The 25856-nt window shown below is 34.9% G+C and overlaps 3 protein-coding genes across 5 annotated transcripts; 2 read left to right on the top strand and 1 right to left on the bottom strand.

Annotated features, from left to right (window-relative positions):
- The first annotated feature begins 839 nt into the window (after positions 1 to 839).
- LOC102620082 (autophagy-related protein 9) lies at positions 840 to 8472 on the top strand. 3 transcript variants are annotated; one of them, XM_052437373.1, is made up of 11 exons: positions 840 to 912; positions 2601 to 2684; positions 3359 to 4016; positions 4105 to 4425; positions 4973 to 5195; positions 5425 to 5604; positions 5715 to 5921; positions 6744 to 6821; positions 6925 to 6995; positions 7139 to 7249; positions 7338 to 8472. In XM_052437373.1, the coding sequence occupies exons 3-11, from the start codon at positions 3433 to 3435 to the stop codon at positions 8185 to 8187; spliced, it is 2625 nt and encodes an 874-aa protein (XP_052293333.1). In that variant the 5' UTR covers positions 840 to 912; positions 2601 to 2684; positions 3359 to 3432; the 3' UTR covers positions 8188 to 8472. The 3 variants fall into 3 exon arrangements, with proteins under 3 accessions (XP_052293333.1, XP_006479556.2, XP_006479555.2); XM_006479493.4 differs by lacking the exon at positions 840 to 912 and adding an exon at positions 954 to 1348; XM_006479492.4 differs by lacking the exon at positions 840 to 912 and adding an exon at positions 954 to 1359.
- An 11018-nt stretch (positions 8473 to 19490) lies between these two features.
- LOC102618917 (protein KINESIN LIGHT CHAIN-RELATED 3) lies at positions 19491 to 22867 on the top strand. The gene is made up of 2 exons (XM_006479489.4): positions 19491 to 21339; positions 22082 to 22867. The coding sequence occupies exons 1-2, from the start codon at positions 19688 to 19690 to the stop codon at positions 22320 to 22322; spliced, it is 1893 nt and encodes a 630-aa protein (XP_006479552.2). The 5' UTR covers positions 19491 to 19687; the 3' UTR covers positions 22323 to 22867.
- Positions 22868 to 23389: 522 nt separating this feature from the next.
- Positions 23390 to 25699, bottom strand: LOC102619218 (RING-H2 finger protein ATL16). Its single transcript, XM_006479490.4, has one exon. It carries the CDS (start codon positions 25378 to 25380, stop codon positions 24337 to 24339), a length of 1044 nt encoding a protein of 347 aa, XP_006479553.2. The 5' UTR covers positions 25381 to 25699; the 3' UTR covers positions 23390 to 24336.
- Between the last annotated feature and the right edge of the window lie 157 nt (positions 25700 to 25856).

The following is a 25856-nucleotide window of genomic DNA, read 5'->3' as shown; positions in this document are numbered from 1 at the left end:
ACAAATTAAATTAAAATGGAATAAATATTTTTCAAAATAACAAATGTCAATCATCACTTTATGTAAACATAAAACTTATATCTATTGAGTATTGACTACTCAAATAACTTAAAAATACCAATGCTAATCGTTTAATGTGGCAAAAAGTAAAAATCCAACACCATTAATATTTTGTTTAGTTTTGAATCTTTAACAGCCAACCTTTCGCTTTCTTTCTATGTCTATCGATGAAAATGACTAGTTAAATTGAGATTATAATGATCTTAATTTTTTTTTTTCATAAGGAAAATGTTATTCTTTTTTTTTATTATTTATTTTAACTTGGCTTTTGAGTTGTGATGTGACACACATTTGAAAGGAGTAAATAAGAGGTTCAGAAAAAGAAAAAAAGAGAGTTGAATTTAAAAAAAAAAATGTTAAAAGAACAAATTGGTTTGTTTCACTCATTAATCAGGTTGAATTTTCGAGTAGTATTCTATTATATGTAACCTTAATTTGGAATATAATTATTATTAAAGCGAATGAGAGTCGCACCACACGGCAATGTTAGCGACATATAAAATCGTATTAGTCAATGTGGATGGATAAACGGATTGTACGATCGCACTTGTAGTCAGTCTTGAACGGCAAGTTGCGGGTGTAGGCGGTCAAGTAGTTGGGGTGTATTTAGTATCGTTATTTATCCAACCCTAACAATCGTATCCCCTCTGAAAGAATAGGCCCAGCCCATAAGTCTCGCACAAGAATTATATTACATCAGTCGGTTCAATCGAAGTAATAAGTAGTAGACTAGTACAAATTCGTGGACTCGTAGGTGGAACTTCTGAGCGTGTAAGAAAGTTGATATCAGCTCCTGCTTAAGTAACATAACAAAGCCGAGGCTTTTGAAAATTTGATAGCCGAAAAAGCAAGGTATTACTCATCGTTACGTCTCCTTTATGAATTCAATCTCCACTCTCCCACAAAAACAAAAAAAAACAATAATAATAAATATAATTTATTTAAAATAAAAATATAAATATAAATTTTCAGGATCCCAAGAGCTTCCTATAGCATATATACATACATACATATAATAAGCAAACGATTAAAACAATTCTCTAAAAAAGTCCTGTTTCTTCCACGCAACCAAGTATCAACCAAACATCTCTCCCTCGGTTTCTACAACCAAACCTTGATCCTGCTTGAGCTCCCCTGTTTTATTTTTGCTTTTTGGTCCCTCAACTTTTCTGCTAATTCATTGCCCTTGTCGATTCTTTTGGGACAATTAAATTTTCTTGGCATCACTCAGTTTCATTCTTTTGGTCTTTTCCTGATTGTTTGATTGCTTTATTGAAGCTCTTCTCAGGTGGGTCGCAGGTAATTTCCTCTTTTGTTTCTTTCTGTGTTTCAATTATTGTAATTTTACTTTTCAATTCGAATTTACTTTTTTTTTTTTTTTTTGGTGTGTGTGGGGGGGGGGGGGAATTATTAGCAAATTTCTGTATTGCGGCAGTTTGGCTTGAAATTGGAATGGTTTCGTTTTTATTTATATTTAATTTTGTAATGTGGGGTTTGACTTATAATTAATTAACCAAGGCCTAACTCCTATTACGCAAATTATCCTTGTATCTTTGTGGGAGTTAATCAGGTAAACTTTGTGGCTTTTGATACTTATTCCTATAAATTTAGCTGAATTAGACTGATTTTTTGTGAATCCTGTTTGGGTAACTGGGTTCTATTTCTTTGGAATGCCTTTGATAACTTTTGAGGTTTATGACTTTATTGTGCATTAGAAATTTTGATTGCATTGGAGATTTTAGAAAGCCAAGCCCTGAATTCAAACTGGCATTACATTGTTTACACCACACTGGTCTGTCAAACGATTTGGTTTCAATTTGGTTCTGAGTTTGATGGTGTTAGTTTAAGGACTTGGTTGAAGATTTGCTTCAGGCTTTCCCTAATATCTATACAAGTCTATGGATTTTAATTTGAAGTATAACTTGGCAAGTTATTCTTTACCATTTTGATGATGCATTATCATATTACTAGTATAAAAGTTTCTGCAGCCCTTTATTCTGGTCAATGGGTTTTCTGGGAGTGGAGTTTTTGGAACAGTTGGTGTAAACAGAAACTCTGGGGTTAACATGTTTGCATGCTGATTAGTGCACTATGCTGCCAAATAGAACTGCCAAGACTACAATATATCAAGGCATTTTCCAGCTTCATACATTTGCTACGGTGACAAAAAAAATATACTAATCTAATGCTGTCCCAAGCAGTTGTGCTATGTGCACAGTACTTTGTAATTGTATTTATACTGGATAATAGATATGTAGTTTATGCAGTTTAATTTTTCTATATTTTAGAGACTTTTCTTATATTGTTTCATATGAAGAAAATTTCTTTAATTGACACCGTCATGCATGGACAATCATAATGTCCAATTTCAGTTGGTTTTACGCATCATACAGCAGCCTTGAGTGACCTGTTGTTTTAGTTCCTATTTTATACTCTACTCTTGATCAATTCTAAAGTAGTTGCTTTGTGGTATATATATTATGCAGCCGCATATTTTTGTGATGACACTGATTAAAAACAATATGCTGGCATATTTTCAGGACGGTAGAGGAGAATCCCATTTGTATTGTAGCACTGAATTAGAATTGATTGCACTTTGCGATTGAGATTTTGCAGATGGAAAGGTACTTACTAGATTACTGGACTTATACAATAATGGAAAAATTGATTCATGATTTCATTTGGTCATTGGAAGTAGAAATGTAACAGCATAGTAGAATTAGGATGCTCAAGATGTAGAAATGTCTAGCATTGGTGCAGACATGTCGCATAATATGAAGCAGCTACAGATTATAGATGTTTTTTGTAATTTCTATTTTGGTTGTGTTATACATTGGTATGGTTTATGTACATTACAGATAAACCATGATGTATGTTGATCTTGATTGACTATTGGAAATGGCAATTTTTGTTTTAGATGTGTTATCGTTTGCTTGGGATGCACTGTTTAGAGACTGAACCATTGGAGCAATCAAAATTCTCCTGTCTTTATTGATTCCTGCTTTAACTTTCTAAAAAGTATTTCAAATATTCTTTTCCTGTGTATCATATTGAGGAAAAGTTATACACAGAGGCATGCAGCAGTGTTACTAATTAGATCTCAGGGTTCTGAATATTAGTTGTTGACCGAGTGAAAAAGTTGTCAGTGTGATATAAAATTTTTTTGGGGAAATTGTTTTCTGTTATGTTCATATTCTGGTTAAGGTTCACATTTGTGTGTATTTTAGTCTGCCTTTCACTTTGCACATATTAATGCCTTTTTTTTTTTTGGGTTGTTGTTGTTCATACATGCTTACAGAAGAGACTAATCTCAATTATTTACACCATTCGGGGAATGGACTGGTTGCATTTCCCTGCTTTTAGTGTTTGTAAATGATGTTCAGTGGGCAAAGGGGTGCAAATCCGCTCAGTGTATTCAGGTGGAAATGGCGTGGTGATTCATCATTGACAACAGGCTTGCTTAATGATGTACCTCCTGAGATTGAGTTGTCTGACTATGCACATGGAAGGGTTCCAAGTCCTGGTAGTGAAAGCCCAGCAGGGCTACTTAATGGTGAAAGTTTAAACGTTGCACCAATTGCTGATTTGGATCTTTTCTTTGAAAGGCTTTATAGCTACTATTGTGAAAAAGGTCTGCGGTGCATTATTATTAAATGGATAGTTGAGCTTTTGAGCCTGGGTTTCACCATATGTTTCTCAGCATTTTTCTTACTGTTTGTTGACTGGGATGGCCTCCGAAATGCAAAGTGTGGTATGGATGCTGTTGAATCTGGAATTAAGCCCTGTGATCTTGCTAAGGAAGCTCTTCATGAGCACCCATTAACCCCTCTTACGCTTTCCAAAGCTGTTATTGTTGGATATTTAGCGTTATTTTCCATATATTGGATCTTTTGTTTTTTCAGATTTTTCACTCAATTAAAGGATACGCTTGGAATCCGTCACTTCTACTATAACAGGTTAGTCTGAATCCAAACTGTGCAAAAGTGTTTTAAAGCGTTGCTTTTGCTTTGATGTAAAATCTTTTAGTTTGATGGCATTTTGCAGTCTCCATGTTACGGACAGTGAAATTCAAACCATGCCTTGGGCAACCATTCTGGAGAAGGTTGTTCAATTACAAAGTTCACAGCAACTTTGTGTGGTTAAGGACCTTTCTGCTCACGACGTCGTGATGCGATTGATGCGGAAGGAGAACTACTTGATTGGAATGCTCAACAAAGGGGTACTTGCTTTTCCAATCTATTCGTGGGTCCCAGGGGCTGGTCCAACTGTCAGATTCGGATCAGATGGAGTTCAACATCGCCTAATACTTACCAAGACCTTGGAATGGACCTTGAATTGGTGCATACTGCAGAGCATGTTTGATAGGTAAGTTGGCTTGCAATTATGTTGCTCTGTCGGATACTTTTTCTTCTTCTTTAAACTTTAACTGTAATTAGTATTAGAAAATGCATTAGAATGTGTCATGAGTCTTTTGTTTTGGGATAGATGATAGTTGAGCTCTTAAGTTTCATTCATTATGCCAACTCTAAATATTTTCACTATGTCTACGAGAATGTTTCAGGCCATATCTCTTCGTATGGCTCTCGTATCGAAGCAATTAATTTACTTGGACAACCATAAACAAGAATGGCATAAGCTTGATGTGCTCTGCACTATGAATAAATTGAGTTAATATGATATCAATTTTTGCCGTAGGATGTGATAAACATTAATGGTGATACCTAAAAGCTTGACTGTGTGCCGGTTTCTTAGGATTTGAAGTTCATAAGGGTAGCCACCATGCTAGCCTATGTTGGGAGGGGTGATTTGAACATGATCTGAACCTATGTTGTTTTTCACTTCTGGAGAGGCATGGAAGATTCTTAATTATTCTACATAATCATTTTCTGACCAGAATTAGTTCATTTTGCAGAAATTTTTGTGTCAGGAGGGACTTCGTTTCTAATCCTAAAACATTAAGAAAAAGACTTATGGTTGTTGGGCTTGCAATACTTCTCCTTTCGCCATTTCTCGTCATATTTATGGTAGTATATCTCTTCTTAAGGCATGCTGAACAATTTTATAACCATCCAAGTACTGCGTCGTCCCGAAGATGGTCGAATTTATCAAAGTGGATGTTTAGGGAATTCAATGAGGTATTACCATATTTCCCTCACTTTTAGTGATGCACGTTGACTCTGGGTTTTTCTTTTATTTTGTGGTGGTGAACAAGTGAGACTTCAAGTGATTGGGTAAATTTGTTGTCAGTGAAGGATTTGGTTAATGTCCCGACTCTTTCATAATAGCATGAACAATAAATGCTCTTTTCATAACTATCCCTACAGAGATTAACCTTTTGTTAATGTTTTCATATTTTTCCTACAGGTTGACCATCTATTCAAGCACCGCATCAATAGTAGTGTAGTCCACGCTTCTGATTACCTTAAGCAATTTCCATCGCCAATTATTTCCATCTTAGCTAAGTTTATTTCTTTTGTCTCTGGTGGCTTTGCTGCTGTGCTCATCATCATTGCATTCCTGGAGGAATCTCTGCTTGAAGGCCATGTAAATATATTTTTACCTTTACCCTCTGAGTCAGATCATGTGTTTGACAATGCTGATCATTGCTACTTTGCAAATTGCAATATTTAATGCATTTTGTTAAAATCTTGTAGATATTTGGTCGCAATTTGTTATGGTATGCTGCTGTATTTGGAACCATAACAGCTATTAGCCGGGCTGCAGTCACAGACGAGCTCTTGGTTCTCGATCCAGAAGGAGCAATGTCTATAGTGGTCCAACATACACATTATATGCCAAAGAGATGGCGTGGTAAGGAAAATACTGAGATGGTCCGGATAGAGTTTGAAACAATCTTTCAGGTAAACTTTTGAACTTTTATTTCTCCCCCCTTTTTTGTACAATTAAAATGCATGGTTGTCATCTTTTTTTAAAGTGAATACAGCACTCCTGATATTGTCAAGTTGTCCCAGTTCTTTGAATTTAAGGTTTTGGATGTGTGGCTAGTTTATATTACATTTACATAGGAGTTCTCTGTCATTTTTTTAAATGAATTTATCACTTGTCAAAATAAAAAAGGATGATAAAATTGAAGTGTCAGTGGTTCATTTTTGTTGGGAATGGTAGTTGGTCTTTCCTCCTGTACATCTGAGCCTTTTCCATTTTTGTTGTCTAGTTTAAATTAATTGGTGGTTGTTGAGCCCTTCTTTCTAGAACTGATGTAGAAAATTTGCTAATGCATCTTAGAATATGAATTATTTGATTTAAAATATTGACTAATTTGATTTAATATTTGCAAAATGGTATATGGGGTATAGAATTCTGATGTCAAAGGAATATCTTTGCTGAAATTGATTCAAATCTCATTGTCACAGACAGGATCATAAAATGTGCAAGTTGTTGATATTTTATCTTGCTGAGGTGCTTTGATCGTATCATCCCATGCCTACCACAGCCTTACCCATGTGCTCAATTTGCTGGTGTACTGTTAACAAAAGTCAAGATAGTGTGCTAATTTTTTGTTCTCTTGGGCATTTTGTTGTATTTAGGAGTGTTAATTATCAGACATTTGAAGATTACTGTGATGACACCAAGACCATAATTTCTTACTGTTTACACAAGAGTTTAGAGCTTTTTTGTTCATGGTATTGTGATTTTTTATTTTTTTTTTGGGGGTGATGCAGTACACTGGAATGATGTTGCTTGAGGAGATGGCCTCAATTTTCCTTACTCCACTGTTGCTGTTATTTGTCGTTCCAAAGGTTATTATTCAAACTTTCTTTTAATACACTGTTGGTTTAGTTAATTATCTTTACATTCTAAATTATAGTTTTAACGAAGTCTTTCTATCTTACCTTGCTGCAGCGGGTGGATGACATTTTACAGTTCATTGCAGATTACACAGTGGATGTTGAAGGTGTTGGTCATGTTTGCAGGTTGGTGTGTTCAGCTCGTTTTAATTCACAATTTTGAAATTATTTATTTTAGGCATTGAATTTCTGTGGCATACAACATATTATAAATGCTGTTTTGTGCTTCACGTCAAAGAGATTTGATTTTTTGCTATTAAATTGGGCAGTTTTAGCACCTTTGATTTCCAGAACCACGGCAACAGCAATTATGGTTCTCCATATCATACCCCTCGTACCCAGAGGAGCTCTCAAGGGAAAATGGAGAAATCATTCTTGAGGTGTGAATGCAGCAATGCTGAAAATAGGATGGATGAGACTTATGTATTTGCTTCTCTTGTCTAAAAATTCCATTTTTGTTGCATGCAGCTTCCAGAGTAGTTATCCTTCTTGGGAACCCAATGCTCAGGGAAAGCAGTTCCTGTTAAACCTTAGAAGTTTCAGGGAACGGAAGGTGCGGGGACAAGGAAATAGACATGCATATTCTTCTCCTAGACTGTGGCGGGGGAGCCCCAGTTTGAGAGTCCATGGAGAGAGAAACAGCAGTTTATCTAGGGAATGGCCCTACAATGCCCATGGAACTGGTTATCAGTTGGGTTCGTTGTGGCTAATTGATGAAGAACCAAGGAATCACCCATACCTTCTTGATTGGTATTATACCTCACAACATCAACAGACAGCTGGTCATACTCGCACTCATACCCATACACTAGACATACCACCTGGACCGTTTGATGTGACTGAGCAGCAGCAGGGTGATTTTTGGATGCCAACACAAAACGAAGCTAGATACGATCAATTCTGGGACCACGACTATGGGGATCGATCAGAGACTCATCTGGAGGCTTCAACATCTGCTCCGTTCTTCCGGGAGAGTGTACTTCAGCATCACGATTCCAATAACTTAGCACAGCCTACCAGAAGCCATTGGTGGGCTAGAACTAGCCCACATGATGCACAGCCCCAGTCAAGTTTTCTTGAACCTCCTGATTTTAACCACTACACTGCACAAACTAATGTTCACGATAATCTGTCAGAAAGAAGCTTAGAGGAGCAAGAACAATTCTTATACTGGAGGAATTCCCATAAATTATCTCGTACTTCATATATAGATGACCTTGAAGCTGGAAGTGGAGATGTTAATCTTCATTTTGATGATATTTATAATGGCAAACCTCCAGAAACTCCCCGTGTGAATTTGGAGCCCCCAAGGCTTTAGTAGAACAATCAGTTGTTTTTCAGATTGATAAAATGTAAATGGGTTTCCTTGGGCGGACTCTGATATCTCTATAAGGGGGAAACTCTTAATTCTTTGTTGTACATAAATTCATTGTGAGGTTAGAGCCTGCGTAGGCCTACTCTTTGGGAGGAGGGGGGGGGGGGGGGGGGGGGGGGGGGGGGGGGGTTGTTGGGGAGACAAAAGAGTCCTTGTATGCCTTGTAAAACCGTAAAAGCAAATTACAGGCATTTGATATAATATTATAATTTCATTCTAGTTTAGCAAGTATGCCTGTATTATTTATCTGGTTTTGCTTTTGAGGCATCATACATTTAGGTAATGGTAAACTTTGAAATTAGTTAGTTTATGTTTAATTAGCTGCATTTAAAAATTCCATATTTAATCACCAACTCCACAGCATAATTCTGAACTTGAGAATCAAGTGCTTTGCCCGTTTTATATTGAACTTGAGTATAGTACAATATTTAGATTAGTGCTAACTATTTGAGTCCAGAGAGATTTAATAATTTTATCAATTAAAAAATTCATCATCATATACGTTCCATTTCAGGCTTCAATAATAAGATCCTCAAATGATATACATTGTTAATTAGTTGTAAAGGTCTACTGTAAGATAAATATTCCGAAGTTTTATTCTTAGAAAATTTAGTTTAATTAATATTAAAATAAAAATAAATATTTAAAAGTTAATAATCCCACGTTGGCACCAAGCAGCAAGAGTCCTTTCCCAAAAAGGAAGAAAAAAATTAAATAAAATAAAATAAGAATTCCAAATCATCTTCCGATGATGTTCAGAATGGAGGAAAACGAAAAGCAGTCGAATGCATCATCGAGGAGCAGGATTGAGCAGATCCGTTTAGGCATAGTTTGTTGTTCATGGCGTAGGATTGTGAAGGAATACATTCCATTATCGGAAGCAATCCCTTGGCTCATGTTCCCTTTAAAACCAGAAGAAGATGGCTGCTGCTTCTATAGCGTTGACGAGGGAAAGTTTTACCTACAGCTACAGAGAAAGAGCGTCTTCAGGGACTTTGGGAGGCGGCATTGTATTGGATCATCTCACGGATGGCTCGTACTCTTAGACGAAAGACTCAATCCTTATCTTTTGAACCCATTCCTCTTGTACCCGGATTCTCCTTTCTCCTCCAGGAACTTTTCCGGATGTTGAGGCGGCTTCATCCGGATCGGGATGCGATGTCGTCCTTGACTCATCGTCATCAGCTGATCATAGTCGAGTACGTACTTTCATGTCTACAAAGCAACTCAGAGACGAGTGTTTCTTTCGCAAAGCGATTTTGTCGTCGAGTCCGCTTTACTACAAAAGCAGTAACGTTATTTTAATATACAACAATAAGTCTAAAATTGCTTTTTCTGGAAGCAAGGAGAAACTGCATGGAACAGCCTCGATGATGTTCGCGGCCAAGGGTATTACTGTGATGCTATTTACTCAAATGCAAATAAGAATGGTCGTGTTTATGCCTTATTCATTTAGTCCCAGTACCTCAGGTCTGTTTGGAGCATGGGATTTTGATCAACATGTACCGGTAAAACTGATGCAAAATAAACCTCCTCTCCCAGAAAAAGCGGGATCTAGGTGTTGTGCAACCTCCTAAAGCTTTGAAGTCATAGTCAGTGGAATCTTTGGGAGAATCGTGAAACCTAACGCAGCCGTTCGTGGGATCTCCGCACAGGACAGTCAATTTTGGACTTTCAATATCGATTTTAAACTCAAAGCAATGGAGAATTTTATCTATAACTGACGCCATTCGGCGAGATAATGTTTATTTTTTGGGGTGGAAATCACTCGCTATCAGTCTCTGCCAACGATTATTCGAAACTACGAAAGAGTTTATTCTATTGTGCGGACGATTCTTGGGAGAGGATTTATAACAATCACTCTCTCGGTGGTCATGGTGGAGGTAATTTCCCCGGCGACTTTGATTGGTCACAAAATTTTTATGATGGTCACTACGTATTGAGGATTGAACCACCTCCGTTTTGGGTTGTCCCCAATCCGTGGTAGAAAGCTGAAAGGGCTTTACAAGAGACTACAAGCTGAAAGACAAAACCATAAGCAGTAGCTAATTGAGCGGAAGGGAGAGGAAACCATTAGCATCCTTTTGAAAGAAAAAAGAAGAATCAAAGGCTGCAAAATCAGTTTCGCATAGCTTAATAAAATTTTCTTTTTCTTCTTTTTTTTTTCTTTAATGACTTATATAAACCTTTTTAAATGCTGGATCAAGTGTGGTATTAGTAATTAGTTTATTTATAATTGTACATCTCTCTCAAGGTATATTTCTTCATCTCTTATGATAAATAATTAATATATTGGATGGTCAGCAATAATTTCATAATTTACTTGTAGCCTCACTTATTTAACTTTCTACTTTTTAATGAGTGAAGGTAGAATAAGTGCACCGACCGATTATCAATTATCAATTATAATTATATCAATTCTATTATTGTATTAATTCGTAAAATTTCATTTTTATGATCACTTGAAATGTAGCAAAAAAATGGAAGAATCATGAAGGAATAGCTCAAAAGTTTCATAATTATGTGAATAATATCAGAATGACGATTTTAACCATGATAGTAAACGAATATTAGAAGAGAAAACTAAAATATATATTTTACAACTATGCTTGCCAGTCTGGGCGAAAGAAAGAAAAGGGGAAAAAAAAATTTCTAGTGAGAAAAGCTTGCAATATATATAATCACCATGCATGAGCCATGAAGTATTGTAACTAGGCAAATGCTTAACGAACGTAGAAAAGTAGAATTGGCTTCCACTATAAGTAAATTAGGAAGGGGAGATTGGGAATTTTCTGCATCGCTTTTACCTCCATGCAGTCATACGCAATCCAAAATGTTTTGCGCAGGATGGGGGAGCTCATGGTGTGACTGTTGCGGGTGCTACTGACTGAACCAAAATCTCCTCCAGTACAAGGATTGAAGAGTACACCCAGTCTTTCGTTTTGGTCAACTCATATAATTATTTAGGCAAAAAGAAGACTAAAATATAACCTAATATTTTTTTTTGCTAATTTTAAATAATTAGAAAATAAAAGAAATTCCAAGATGAACATAGATATAGAAATGGATGATGGCATGAACAAATCTTTCATTTTTCAGTCAAATCCGGCCCGACACAATTTACAAATGAAACATGAGCAATACAATTTCTTCTTCTTCCCCCACCCCCCCCCCCCCCCCCTTTTTTTTTAAAAAAAAAGAACAATTACCCATTAACAAGAGATATAGCTATATTTGTTTATTTCTTGTCAACAAATAGCAATGAGATAGTACTATTCGCTTGTTTTCAAATTAATTCAATAAATCTTTGAAAAAAATAATTCAATAAATTAAAAAATGTATATATAAGAACTAAATCGAAATGCTAATAAGTTTAAGAATATTTTAAGTTAGCGCCCTATATTTTAATGTTTTCCATTATAACCTAAATAAGTGTATGAATTCTTCATTATGGTCCCCCAATTACACTCGTAATTTAACTGATTTTCTTGTATTATTGCCTTTTTAAAATTTTCATTTTCGCAGCATTCATTACCTATATAAAACCTTAAAAAACAACAAAATCCATAGTCATTCATTGTTTAAGATTCATAAGAATTCTCCACCCAAGAAAGACAACAAGAACCTTTGAATTTGAGTTTTTATAGAGATTTGCGAGTTTCTCTTCAGGCTCTACACTTATGCTGCGTTTACTTTTTGGATTGGAGTGGGAATCCTGAGGAGTGGGAATCCTTGGATTAGGAGTGTGGAGTGGGAGTGGGAGTAGGGTGTTTACTTAGACTAAATGAAAGTATGGATTGTCAATCAGAATCCTAATTATTTGTTTCTTTGTCTTGGATTGGGAGTAAATTGTTTTAAATTACAATTTTATCCTTATGTACAGAATTATAATTTGTAATTAAAAAATTAATAAAAAATATTTGGAAAATAAAATAAATATTTTATTATATTTCTAAATTAATAATAATTACTAATATTCTTAATTATGTAAATCATAATTTTTTATTAATTTTAATTTAAATTATGTGAATAAAAATTATTAATAATAGCAACACAAATGAAATATTATTATTGATAATATAGTACAAAATTAATATTTTTTAGAATAAAATATTTATTATTATTAATTAAATAATTAATTAATATTTATTAAAATTAATGTTTAATATTATTAATTTAAATATAATATTTATTTATTTTTATTTTATTAAATTTAATAAAATAAATATGATATAATTATTATTTTTAATAAATATGATATTATTTATTTTATTAAATATTATTTATTTATTTTATTAAATATTATTTATTTATTTTATTAAATATTATTTATTTATTTTATTATAGGGATAAAATGGGAAGAGGGGGGAGTGGATTCCCACTCCCACCTCCCCCCATGGGAGTGAGAATCCCACTCCCCACTCCAAAATTAGGTGGGACCCATGGGTTCCCACTCCCACTCCCCCCTTTTTTAAGGTAAGTAAATACTGAAGTGGGAGGAATCCATACTCCACACTCCCACTCCAGAAAGTAAACACTACCTTAATGCATATATTTAAGGGGATTGCTCAGATGACGAAAGCTACTCCATACGGTGCTAACAGACTATTGCATAAAGCTTTGATGGAAATATAGAAGGAGAGAGCTCCCCACCCCAAGAAACACTGCAAGATTCGAGTCTTCCAAGATATCTACGAGGTCTTAAGAGGATTGGTGACCGTGACACGACTAGTCTTAAGGGAATTAATGAAATGACTCAAGCGTCTCAGTCCAATGATAATATACTATTGAATAATGCTTTAATGGAAAGTACTAAGAGCAGCTCACCCTAAGAAACACAACAAGATTCGAGTCTTTTTAGAGATTTCCTAGGTTTCTAGGAGATTCGTGACATAAGTCAAGCTCCTCATTATAATGATAATATATTCTTTTAGTTTTTGAATTTGTTTTAACTAGATTTTGGGATTAAAAAAAAAAAGAAACAAAAACCTAGCTAAAATAATAAAACTTGTGTTAAGGTGACAAGGTGCCTCGTGTAGCTGAAGTGTGTTTCTTGAGATAGCCTTAGGTGAAGCTTGAGAGAGAATAGAAGAGGTGAGGATGCAATGAGAGGTTTAGAACTAAAGAGAGTTGGCTTGAAGGTTTGAGTTTAACTTGTAAAATAAGGAAAAAAAAGTTAGAGTTGATGGCAAACACATTCCAACGCTCAAGTTAGAGTGAGACTATATTATGGTAGAGAACTTGTAAGCTCTCTATAATATTGGCAAGAGGTTGAAGAAAATCCCAGCCCTTATTGTGTATGTATTTTTTTTTTATAAGTTAGAAAAATAGAAGATGAGCATCCTTATATGGAGAACCTTTGGTCCTTCGCTGCCACTTAGTGCATTTTCGTTGGTCTTCTTTGTTGTTGTAGCAAGGAAATTTTTGACTTTTTGCTCATATGACTGTTTGGGTCTTTTAGAGTATGCTTGGAGAATAAGTTTGAGATCATTTTCATGGTTTGTCCATATATAAACGTTTTAGATGTAGATGGGTGGTCTTGCGTGCCTTTATAGAGGTTGTTGAGCCAGTGTCGGCATGGAAGTGGAGGAAGAAGAGATAATCGGCTATTACACTTACAAAAAGGTCAAAAAATAAATCACCTAGACAATTGGGACCATATTCCTTACTTGATTCCTCATTCTTAGCTAAAGAATCAATTATTCTTTTTGGGCAACAGTGACACCTCACATGGTTGATACTTTGTATATTTTCTCTAAACTTTTTTTCCTTTGACATGGTGAATCTCGCATATTATTTTTATTACCCGTGTACCCAACATAGACTGGTATCCTCCTGGAGACCTTTTTGTTGTTATAAAACTCTGTATCGACACATGGTGTTCTATTATTTAGTCTTCCATTTCTTCCTAAATAAAATCTATTAAGTAATTTAGGAGAAATGGTATATACATATTTGGTGGAATGCAAGCTTGATGATACACATTGTCGATGCACAAGAATGTGTTTACATGTACAATAAGTTCATTTAAGCAAGTGAATTAATAAATTCTTAAGTAGAAGTTTATATAAGAGAACATCTCCATCTTAACGATCGAGGACAAGATAACACAAACAACGGGAATCAATTATGTCTTGTTGATGGAAGTCTGGTATCAAGAAAATCTCAATTCAATTTCTTAAGGAAAAGATGTGAGGGAAATAGCAAGGGCCAAGTTATCTTTTTTTTTTATTCTTTTTTAAAAGTTCATTTTTTCTTTTTTAAAAATTCATTTTTTCAATCTCTTGACGCAAAAGAATTTTAATTTACTTGTATTACTAGAATGCGTGGCCTTCAGAATATGTTTGTTTCAGATTCTTTTTAAGCTAATAAAACAAGACTAGTCCAAAAAATTGTTTTCTTAAGATAGTGTTAAATCTACGTATACTATTCCTCTTGAGCTGTCTACACCTTTGCTATGGAATGTTAACGAAGCTCAGACAAGTTCTGTGAAGTACCCATGTAATCTATTTAGAAGACAATCATTTTACTCTAATTGCTAGAGTCAATGGCAAAGAAATTGGATTTGAATTTGATAGTTTCGACTGGTAAATAAAACCAACAAAACCTTTGGACTTGGAAGTTTTCGACTATTTTAAAGATGCTTGGATAGAGAAAGAGTTAATCAATACTGATGATACCTACTTTGTTGGAGTAAATGAAAGCAAAATATAGCCTAAATTTAGTTTTGATTCCTTAGGTAATAACTCAATACACTTCATGGACGACTTTGATTCTTGCGATGGAGTTGGAGAAATTACCATAGCGAACATGTAATTGCTTGACAAATGTCAATTCGTTTAGATTTCAACTAGAGGTCTGAAGCGACATATTTTTTTCCATCCTTCTTAGTCAGCAAATCAGAATGACATCTGGCGGGTAAAACTAGAGGTGGTTCATGGCAGAAGTATACATTGGGTCATGGGAGTTTTTTGTATTCAATGGTGGACATTTATTTGAACTTGTCATGCTCTGGACTGCAAAGAGATTGCTCAGAGGTTTAGAAAATTAGTAACGACATAAAATGCAATTTCTGTAGTTATAAACAAATAATTATATAATAATACTCAATGTTTTTCACCAAATTTTTGTTAAGATCCAGTTCGAACCAATTGGGTGGTTCTCATTAGATCCAACTCAAATCTGATTCAAACAAATAAATTTATATTTAAGGGGAGCTTGTGCTACGTTTGGTTTAGGTGTATTTTTCTGATTTTTTGGGAGTAGGTGGTTTAGCTAAGGTAATTTAGTGGTGGGTTAAAGTAATATGCATAGTAAGTTGAGGTGGTCATATAAGGAATAATAAAGAGTGTTCAGTGAAACCTTGTAAGAATTAATTTAGAGAGTTAATATGTGCTTAAGAGTAGCTCAGATGTACTCGAGGAATAACTCAGATAGCCTCACAGAATAGTTAGTATAACCGAGGTAGCCAAATAAGCTCATACACGAAACTCAGTCCCAATCTGAAATTCATAACATAGCAAAATAAACATAAATACAAAGAACACACAACATTTACGCAGTCCAACCTTTGGCTTACGTCTGTTGGAGCAAGTCATCACCAATCAACTATATAAATGAGAGGTTAGATAAGATTTTACATGATATAAAATGAATAACATAAGTCAAATAGCTATATAGAGATATTTGGTGTTGATAAAGATGAAGATGAGATGGTGAATAAAATTATGAAGAGTGATAATATGGTAGAGAAAATGATGAAGGTGGAAAATAGAAAATGGCTTTTTAAAAATATTGCTCCAAATATGGGTGAATAAAATATCTATATAGTAGAGATCAGTGGTAAGAGAAGTACATAAAAGTTAGAGTTAAATATCATCATTTGGTTAAAAAGAGAGAACAATTTTGTGGTTATATATTACATATAGGGGAAAAAGACAAGAATATTCCTTTTGTAATAAGTTTATTCTTTATCACAAATGTCTTGAAGTGTATAACCTTGACCATTAATTTCCAAGCTCATCTAATTTAGTAAATTTTTCCAAATGACATCTTTATGTTGCTTCAAGTATTGTGCCCGTATTGTCCTTGTAACTATCCACGTGTCATTCGTTTATTGATTCAAAAATATCTTTTCAAATTTACCCTCAAACACTCGGCAGTCTTTCTTTTTTATTTTTTCATTTAACACAAATTTTTGAGTGGTATGAGATATTCATATTTTTGTAATGTTTCAAATTTCCCTCATATTCTTCTAATGTTTAAAATTTCCCTTCTGTCATTATTAATTAGGAAACTGAAATATCATCATCATAATAGGAAAAATAAACAAGAAAATTAATGATAAATTGGGATTAAATTAAAAAAAAAAGGTAAATATTACCAGAATAGAAGCGGCATCGTATCATTGCAAAAGAGAATGTGGCGTTAGAAGCTACAGCACAAACCAGAATATTGTCAGCAAAAACAGCATTGTAGAAGCGATATAGATAGTGCAACTTTTGTTGGTTAGGGAGTTGCGTTAACTTTCTTCAGGCTGCAGGGCAAAGTACTCAGCTGTGAGCTGCATACATAAGAAGGCCTTTTGGGGTGGTTCTAGTAGCGAGCTAAGCCAGGTATGAAGCTTGATTTTTCAGCAGCTACACGTCGATCTTCAGTATTATAAGCCATAGAACGGAGCTTCGTCACTATGGCTGAGCAGTCTGGGTATGCAAGACTGGCTTTGTCTAGGATAGCCTCCATTGCTTTCATTCTTCATGAAGCCCAACAAGGTCAATGGTCTTCAGATCTCATTTTTGTTTTCCCGCTGATGTCTATTTAGAATTTCAAAGAAATTTGTCACTCTGCAATTTAAATTTTGGATGACGTACAAGCAATCTCTCATTCACTGGGCAGTAAAAGGAATATTCTTTCATTATTTTTCTAAATATCCACCATTTCCATGACTTAATTACTATACAAAAAGGGACTAAGTAATCGTTATACTCCTTCGATAAAATCAGAATCCTTGATCATTGCTTGTTCCACCTCTTTAATTCTCGGATTCAATTCTTTCGCAAAGTGAGAATGACCATCTGATGGTGCAAAATTCAATCATGCTTGGGCTCGGACCAATTGAACTCGAGACCTCTGGCACCCTTAGCAAGAATCACACCATTAGACCAAAATGTAAGTATACTTTTAAATAGCACTGGTTTAAGGTGGTATCTTCTGAAGGCAAACAAATATCTACCTATCCTGTTACTCCTCATACTAGACACTACCATGACTGCCCAGACAGAATTTGAATCAAGACTTCCATTAAGTTAATCATAGAACTTTCATACATATGCATTACCTTAGGAGATGCCAAGGATAGTGTTTTCTGCTTTATTTTCTCATTAATTTATTCTTTTCTTTAATCGTTTGCTACTGGAAGTTGAACTGGATGCATACTAAAGTTAGCTTTAATTCAACAAAGAAGGTTAGCATTAAAAACAAAGTGAAATATACCAACCGTTATTTTCAAGGAGATTAGTGTCTCCAGCATTTTGAGATTGTTCAGTATCACTCTCAGTAGAAGTACTGTAACTAACTACCGCAACAAACTCCTCATCCTTGTATATAACTAACTTTGGGTTCTTTCACACTTTCACCAGCTTCCTAATCCACAAAATAGATTAAATTCTATATGTAAAACGAAAAACCATAAAATTAAGATTAAAATAAAAATGAAGTAAAAAACAGATAAGAACTATAGCTTGTTCATGTTCTGTTGCATAAAAAATGAAGTTAAAAAAAAGAGATTGTGATTCGAAGGTCTGCCTGAAGTACAGCAAGTGGTTCCATTAGTAAAACCAACTAACATTGTTCGTTTACCTAAGTGAGACAAAAAGTAAATTTTTTTTTTAAAAAAGGATATTGAGTTTAGTTCCAAATGGCAAAAAAATAAGACATGGTGAATAGGTTATCTTAACTCCTAAGGTACATAAGCAACTAGTTAGCTGCTTCACTGTATATATTCCCAGCCAATCGTCAAGCTTAACTATGACCAACCGAATCATAAAATTCCAAACTGAAAAGTACATGCTTCAATTTTCAGCATGTCAGCAGGATGAATTTGTTTTTCTAACTCCAATGAAACAGTGTATACACAAGCATGAGAAATCTCTATACTTCAGCCAAATTTTGAAACTAAAGCACCAAAGTATTTGTTGAAGGAAAAAAAAAAACTAAAATTATAATGGACTAATGGTGGGTTTATTAAGCATATGAGTTATTGAATATTATGATGGATTTAAATAACCTTAAAAATGCTTAAATTGTTTTAATAAAGTTAAGGCTTATCTTTTATATTTAGTTGAATTTGTTGTGTAAGATTAATATAAGAAAGAGAGATCAGGATGGAGGTAGCTTTTACTTTCCGGATTGGATTGGGAATTATGAAGAATGAGAATATTGAGATTGAGAGTGTGAAGTAGGTTGTTGGAGTAAGTTTTTTACTTATATTGAAATGAGAGTGTGAAATAAGAATTAGAATTTCATTTATGTGTTTACTTTATCTTGGGTTGGGAGTGAATTGTTTCAAATTACAGTTTTATCCTTAATTAAAGAATTATAGTTTTTAATTACAAAGTGAATAAAAAAATATATTTGTAAAATAAGCTATTTATTTTATTATTAATTTTAATTATATAAGTTAATAATAATTATTAATATTCTTAATTATGTAAATCATATTTTTTATTAATTTTAATTTTAATTATGTAAATTAAATTTTTTTATAAGAACAACACGTGAAATATTATTATTAATAATAAGCACAAAATTAATATTTTCTCAAAATAAACTATTTTATTAATAATAATAATCATTAACATTAAATAAATATAATATAATTAAAATTGAATAAACGTGTTGGAATATTATTAATTCTCTATGAATATAATAATATTAATTTTAAATAATTTTAACTCAGATCAAATAAATTATTATTCTAATTAAATATAATTATATTATATTTAAATAAGTTTAATATAATTATTCTTAATAAATGTAATATTATTTAAATAAATATATTATAATTATTTTTAAGTAATTATAACATAATTTTACTTTAATAAATTTAATTATGTTATATTTAATAAAAAAAGAATTAAAAAAAAAGTGGGAGTGGGAAAGAGTGGGATTCCCACTCCTCCTTAAATAAGTACATAAAAATTATAGTGGTAGAAACGTGCGCTTACACTTCCACTCCAATAAAAAAAAAAAAAAACCACATAAGAATGGAATTCAAAGAGATAAGCAAATCCAAAATATTGTTAGAATAATACCCTTCCCAAAATTTCTTTTGACCAAATGCCCAGAACTACTGAAACCAAAAACACCAAAGAAAACGGGGTTTAATTAGGGTTTAACAAGACCACCGAAATTGGCATTCTGAAAGAATCCACAAGATTTCGCCATGAAAAGGGCTTCATTTTCAATCCTCTCGCAGCTCACTCGCTGCCGACCCCAAAAGTTAGCCCCTTTTCTTTCCAAAAATTACATTCACGACCTCACCTCCTCTTCTTCACCACTCAAATCCTGCACAAAAGCCCATGGCTTGGAATTCAGAACCCACCAACCATCTCACACAATCAATACCCTTGTCGGAAATCCTCCTCAAACGTCCACTAGGCAGAGGAAAATCAAAGAAAAATCCGACCTTGAAGAGGCTTTTGAGTCTGCTAAGACATCTGAAGAAATGCTCCAGATTTTTAAACAAATGGAGTCTTCTTTTGACGAAACAGAGCTTGGGTTGGTTGGTTTGAAAATTGCTCTCAAACTTGACCAAGAAGGTGGTGATCCTGAAATGACTCTCTCCTTTGCTAATAGAGCTTTGAATGTACTTGACAAAGATGAGAGGAATAATAGACCCTCTTTACTTGTTGCTATGTGTTTACAAGTTATGGGTTCTGCTAATTACAGTTTGAAAAGATTTAGTGATAGTTTGGGGTATCTTAGTAAAGCTAATAGGATGTTAGGCAGGTTAGAGGAGGAGGGTTTAGGTGGAAGTGTGGAAGATATTAAGCCAATTATGCATGCCGTGCACCTTGAGTTAGCAAATGTAAAGACAGCAATGGGGAGGAGAGAGGAGGCTTTGGAGCATCTTCAGAAGTGTTTGGAGATTAAAGAGCTGATATTAGAGGAAGACAGTAGGGAATTAGGAGTGGCGAATAGGGATTTGGCTGAAGCTTTTGTTGCAGTTTTGAATTTTAAGGAGGCATTGCCTTTTGGTTTGAAGGCTTTGGAGATTCATAAAAAGGGTTTGGGGCATAATTCTGTAGAGGTTGCACATGACAGGAGGCTGCTTGGGGTGATATATAGTGGGTTGGAGGAGCATCAGAAGGCATTAGAGCAAAATGAGCTTTCGCAGAAGGTTTTGAAGACTTGGGGTCTGAGCTCCGAGTTGCTTCGTGCAGAGATTGATGCTGCAAATATGCAGATTGCACTGGGGAAGTTTGAGGAGGCTATTAATACATTGAAAGATGTTGTTCGACAGACTGAAAAAGAGAGTGAGACTAGAGCATTAGTTTTTATTTCAATGGGGAAAGCATTGTGCAATCAGGAAAAATTTGCAGATGCAAAGCGGTGTTTGGAGATTGCTTGTGGGATTCTAGATAAGAAAGAGACAATATCCCCAGAGGAAGTCGCTGATGCATACTCAGAGATATCTATGCAATATGAGTCTATGAATGAGTTTGAGACTGCAATTTCATTGTTGAAGAGAACGCTGGCTTTGCTCGAGAAGCTCCCACAAGCACAGCACTCCGAAGGAAGTGTTTCTGCTAGAATAGGGTGGTTACTTCTGTTGACGGGCAAGGTGCCCCAGGCAATTCCCTACTTAGAGAGTGCTGCGGAGAGGTTGAAAGAGAGCTTTGGTCCAAAGCATTTTGGAGTAGGATATATTTACAACAATTTGGGGGCTGCATACTTGGAACTAGATAGACCTCAATCTGCTGCACAGGTGTTTGCGTTTGCAAAGGACATAATGGATGTCTCACTTGGACCTCACCATGCTGATTCTATTGAGGCATGTCAAAACCTTTCAAAAGCTTACAGTAGCATGGGAAGGTAAGATCAATTTGCTCAGACTCTGACTTTTGGTTTCATTCACATCATAGCTTGTGTTTGTGTAAATTATTGTTAACTGAAATTGTTGTAACTATTGGTCAAAAGATAAAATAGATGCACTCTGGATCTGTTAGGTTATTGATAAAAACGGTGATGCCTAATTTAATTGCATCCTCTTCCAAGGCTGTTATCAAGTTGGAAGCCATATTAATTAAGAATATAATTTCCTATTAATCTATATTTCCTGCATCAATATTTGGTTTTTCTTGAGCAATTGGTTTGGTAATAGAAAAGTTTTACTAATTTAAAACTTGTGTTTCCATTTTGTGCCCTACCTAAAAACCAGATCTTCTCCTGTTGTTGAATTAAATATTTTCAACAAGAACATATGGCCAACTATTCCATGAATTGGTTTGAAGCTAAAAGAAACAAAATCCTTCCATAATTGAGTGGGAGATTGGGGCTGCTTTAGTTGCTACAAGGTTTCTTAATCCCTCTACTCTCTCTTGGTTTATGTGTCATCCAGTTTTGTCAAACTGTCTTTGCCATCCCATGGGTAGTGTGTATTATATCCAAACATGATTTTGTTCTGCAGCCTGTTTAGACCCTGGGTATTACAATGAAGACAAGCAAATACTCAGTAATGTGACATGAAATGAACTGATAAATTAGATTGCTTTGTCATAGTTTTGGGGCTGCCATGGTAAGAAATATAGTTTAGAGTTTTTCTTGGATGTTGCAGCTATACCCTTGCAATTGAGTTCCAGCAACGAGCAATTGACGCCTGGGAAAGTCATGGACCAAGTGCACAAGATGAACTCAGAGAAGCTCGCCGGCTTCTTGAACAATTAAAGATTAAAGCCAGTGGTGCATCCATAAATCAGCTTCCCACAAAGGCTTTGCCCCTGCCCCCAACTAGTGTCTCTGGCCAAAGCTCACAACCTGATGTTTCTATCAACCAGAAGCTGACAGGCGCAATGTAGTACACTTCCCCATGTGGCATGGTTTGGCATATCACCATACTCTTTGTTTATGGTCAGTGTTATTATAGAAGTGGTCAGGGTCACTGTTCCTCTTCTAAAATTTATCATACTGATGCAACTAGTCACTTAAGCAACTCAAATTGATGTATTTTTGAATTGTCTTGGGGATGCCAAAGTGTTACTTCATTGTTTAGTATTGATAGCATCTTGAGCATTATAATATGAGATTACATTATTTTGTTTCTAGTAGGCTGTATCTTCTATGAGGTCTAAGTAGTCCTGTTTGTTTGTCTTACTGCATGAGTACTGTTTTTGTACTGTATTCGAGTTGCTATTCATGATACATTCATAGGCTTCAAAAGGGTATTTGGACCCTTAAGTTTGTTTTATTTTATGCCTTGAATAAACAGTCAGGATTCAAGGATTTTTAAAGGTCATAATTGTAATTATATTTTACATGTATATACTATATGTATTCTGTTAAGAACTTGGGATTCCTCTGAGAAATTTAGATGGCCAATAAAATGATGCTTGTATCTTTCTCATTCCCAAATGCATTATGATTTGCTCAAAATTTGATTAATACACGTGTTATTGTGCAATGCCGTTTCTATTGCCTGCATAATTGCATAACATAATGCTATGCATGCAATTCTCATGAGACCTATCAATTGCTTGTTGATAGGGCTTGATGGGCTTCGATTGTTTCCTGTATTAAGAAGAGAGCATTTGATAAAGCTCATTATTAAGAAGCTAGTGCAAATAATCTGACCTACGTCACAGGTTTTCACATGGTACTTGATCACTCACTCACAAAAGCTTCTTTTTCATGTTTGTGCTGCATTTTTCACTTTGTTTCTCACTTTTTTCAAGCAAGAATTAGTGTATTTAGTGACTCTCCCCAGTTAAATTATAATGCTTATAAGGCAGTGGCTATCCACAAGCAATTGATAGGGAGGAATAATTTTAATGATAATGATGAAACTCTGGATATTAATATCTTGATGATGTTCTATGTTCATATTGCATGCATATATAATTGCTCTTTCTTTTGAAACAATTTAAAATAAAATAAAAAAATTCCTGTTGGATCCTTTATTCATGGTATTGAAATGCTAAACAAAATTGAAGCACCGTGTACACTTCAGCTGATATACTATTGCTCAGATTCACAGATCTGTTGCCGGATGGGCCAAAATATGTTTTCCTTCATCTTCAGTATCTTGTTTGATAGATCGCTTCTTGTTATGATTTGATCAAAAATACCCAAGTGAGAACTTAAAGCTTATTGAGAGACCACTTTGTTGTTTAAGCACATCAGTAAAGATTAAACAGTTGATACTGCTAAGAGTACGTCAATCCTCGTATACTGCCCTTGGCAAATAGTCATGATTGGTACGTGCAAAATGGATTGGCCCCTCCCCGACTCGTTTGTGTAAAACAGCTTTCAGTCGAATAGACAAACGTGCTCTTTCTGCCTGAAAAATACTGAAAAAAAAAATTCCATCCATAATTAATCTTTACATAATTTTCAGATAATTAATCTTAAACTTGAGCAGAATCATGGCTTCTGCTCTTTCACCAACATCAGAATAATAACTACAAGACAAAAGAGAATGGTGACCATTCCTAAAGGAGACTTTATATGTTTCACTTATGATAACTCATTGTTTGGTCCCTCTTCTCTGGCTCCCACTATATCAGGCCGGCCTTCTTTTCCCGGCTCTGATGAGCAATCATTCTCATTCATGAAGAAGAAGATACTTATTATAGAATAAGAAGTCTTATCCAACCATAGTGGCGTAAGCAATAATTCCACACCCATTCCTACATTTCAGTAAGAATCGCAATTGTTTCAACTTTTCACCCAATGTGAAAATCAATCCAAAGTCACCCTACACTCATCAGATTGTTGCCAAGCAACAGTTCAATGTCATCTTCAAAAACCTAACATCTCAAAAAAAAAAAATGAAAAGAAACTAAACAAGCAGTGTTCAAATTGAACAGTCTCACACTATAACTCAAATTCAACAGGAAGAACAGCATTTCTTGATCCCCTGACTCGTCCAAACGGGAAGAAAGATTTGCGGACTCTGGCACTACATTCTTCATTAGTACTAACCTCTCCATTATGCCCATTTTGTTGGACAATTGCTTGGACAGTTATGTAAAGCTGTCGATCAGCTGCAGAATCCAGTGAGAAGGATCTCCTAATGGGTTGAATAGAGAAGTGATCATCTTTCTGTCTTACATCAATGCACTCATCCCCCATGATTGAGACATGGTGTCGTTTCTTTCGTTTTGAGTTCCCAAGCTTCTGCTCTAGCGTCTTCGGTGATTGACTTCGGGGCTGATCAAAAACTTCAGACGAATTGTCTCTTTCTTCTTGCCTATGTGAGAACAAAACTTCATCTTCTCCTCCCAATTCAATTACCACAAAATCATCATCACCACCCATGAGGCTTTCACTAAATTGCTGTGAGCCCTGAGGTGAAGGTCTCGGTGCAATAATTTGATCAATTGGATATCGAGTTGTCCCTGAAATGCTTGTGCGGCAAAGAGGGCAATTTGCATTGCTCTGAAACCATATATCAATACAATCTAAGTGGAATGCGTGACTACAGTTGGGAAGAACTCTTAGCATATCTTTTTCTTGAAACTCATTCAAACAAACCACACAACCGTATATACTCATCTCCTCACCTTCTCTTTTGAATTGAAAAGTTGGGATATCGCGAATGACAGAATCATCAAGCCCGCGGTTCCACATTGTTGGAGAGAGGGCTATAAATGGTTCTTCAATCTGTCTAGCTCGCAACACAGAAAATCTTCTCAGCAGATCAATTAGGTGCCAGTTATTGCAACATTTACTCACAAAAACATAGTAGCTAAGAAGCAAGAACGCGGTGCCCGTGATACTTAGGATAGCAATGGCTAGTATAGGAAAGGCAGATTCCGAATTCGACAATGAAGCTTGATTTGTTAACATTTCCTGGCTTTTGATGGGTGCTAGAGCCTGATCTCCCAGGTTATAGAAGTGGTTGTGGTCAGGGGCCATAAGCAGACAATCCCAAAGGAGTCTTTTGGAGTAGATGCAGATGATGTGAGGTTGACTTATGAATTCAGTGAAATGTTAAAATAAACAGACTCGTACATGTGAATCAGATAAAGACTATCTTCAAAGAGAAACTAAGAGGCAATGTTGCTAACATAGCCCAAGCGGAATAAAATAGCTAAAGTCAGAGATTTTATTGATTTGGAAATGGGCACCCAAATAAAATACATGAAAAATCTTGAGAAGCACATGTACATGAAAGAAGAGATCACTTAAACTAAACGTGCCCTGAAGTGCTGCTGGCGAGACTTTCATGTTAAGCAAGAAAATTGAGAGCCTTTGAACTATTTATTTATTTTTATTATTTTTTATTTTTTAAGTAGAGAAAGCAAAACCCAAATTAACTTCTTGGTATTCAAATGGAATGATCATCCAGTCACCTTGTGCACGCTGGTAGGTCCCAAGATTTCCTGTTATGA

The sequence above is a fragment of the Citrus sinensis genome, chromosome 3 (assembly GCF_022201045.2).
Source record: "Citrus sinensis cultivar Valencia sweet orange chromosome 3, DVS_A1.0, whole genome shotgun sequence".
NCBI classification, from domain to species: domain Eukaryota; kingdom Viridiplantae; phylum Streptophyta; class Magnoliopsida; order Sapindales; family Rutaceae; genus Citrus; species Citrus sinensis.
Note: the sequence above shows the minus strand (reverse complement) of the source record. Positions and strands in the feature narration are given on the sequence as shown.

What these genes read in the sequence shown, in the direction of transcription:
- LOC102618917 (XM_006479489.4), top strand. Translation starts at nt 19,688, where the DNA reads ATGAAAAGGGCTTCATTTTCAATCCTCTCGCAGCTCACTCGCTGCCGA. An exon ending in GCTTACAGTAGCATGGGAAG is followed by an intron (nt 21,340 to 22,081) that starts GTAAGATCAATT and finishes TGGATGTTGCAG; the next exon opens with CTATACCCTTGCAATTGAGT.
- LOC102620082 (XM_052437373.1), top strand. Translation starts at nt 3,433, where the DNA reads ATGATGTTCAGTGGGCAAAGGGGTGCAAATCCGCTCAGTGTATTCAGG. An exon ending in CTGCAGAGCATGTTTGATAG is followed by an intron (nt 4,426 to 4,972) that starts GTAAGTTGGCTT and finishes TTCATTTTGCAG; the next exon opens with AAATTTTTGTGTCAGGAGGG. An exon ending in AGTTTGAAACAATCTTTCAG is followed by an intron (nt 5,922 to 6,743) that starts GTAAACTTTTGA and finishes GGGGTGATGCAG; the next exon opens with TACACTGGAATGATGTTGCT.
- LOC102619218 (XM_006479490.4), bottom strand. Translation starts at nt 25,380, where the DNA reads ATGGCCCCTGACCACAACCACTTCTATAACCTGGGAGATCAGGCTCTA.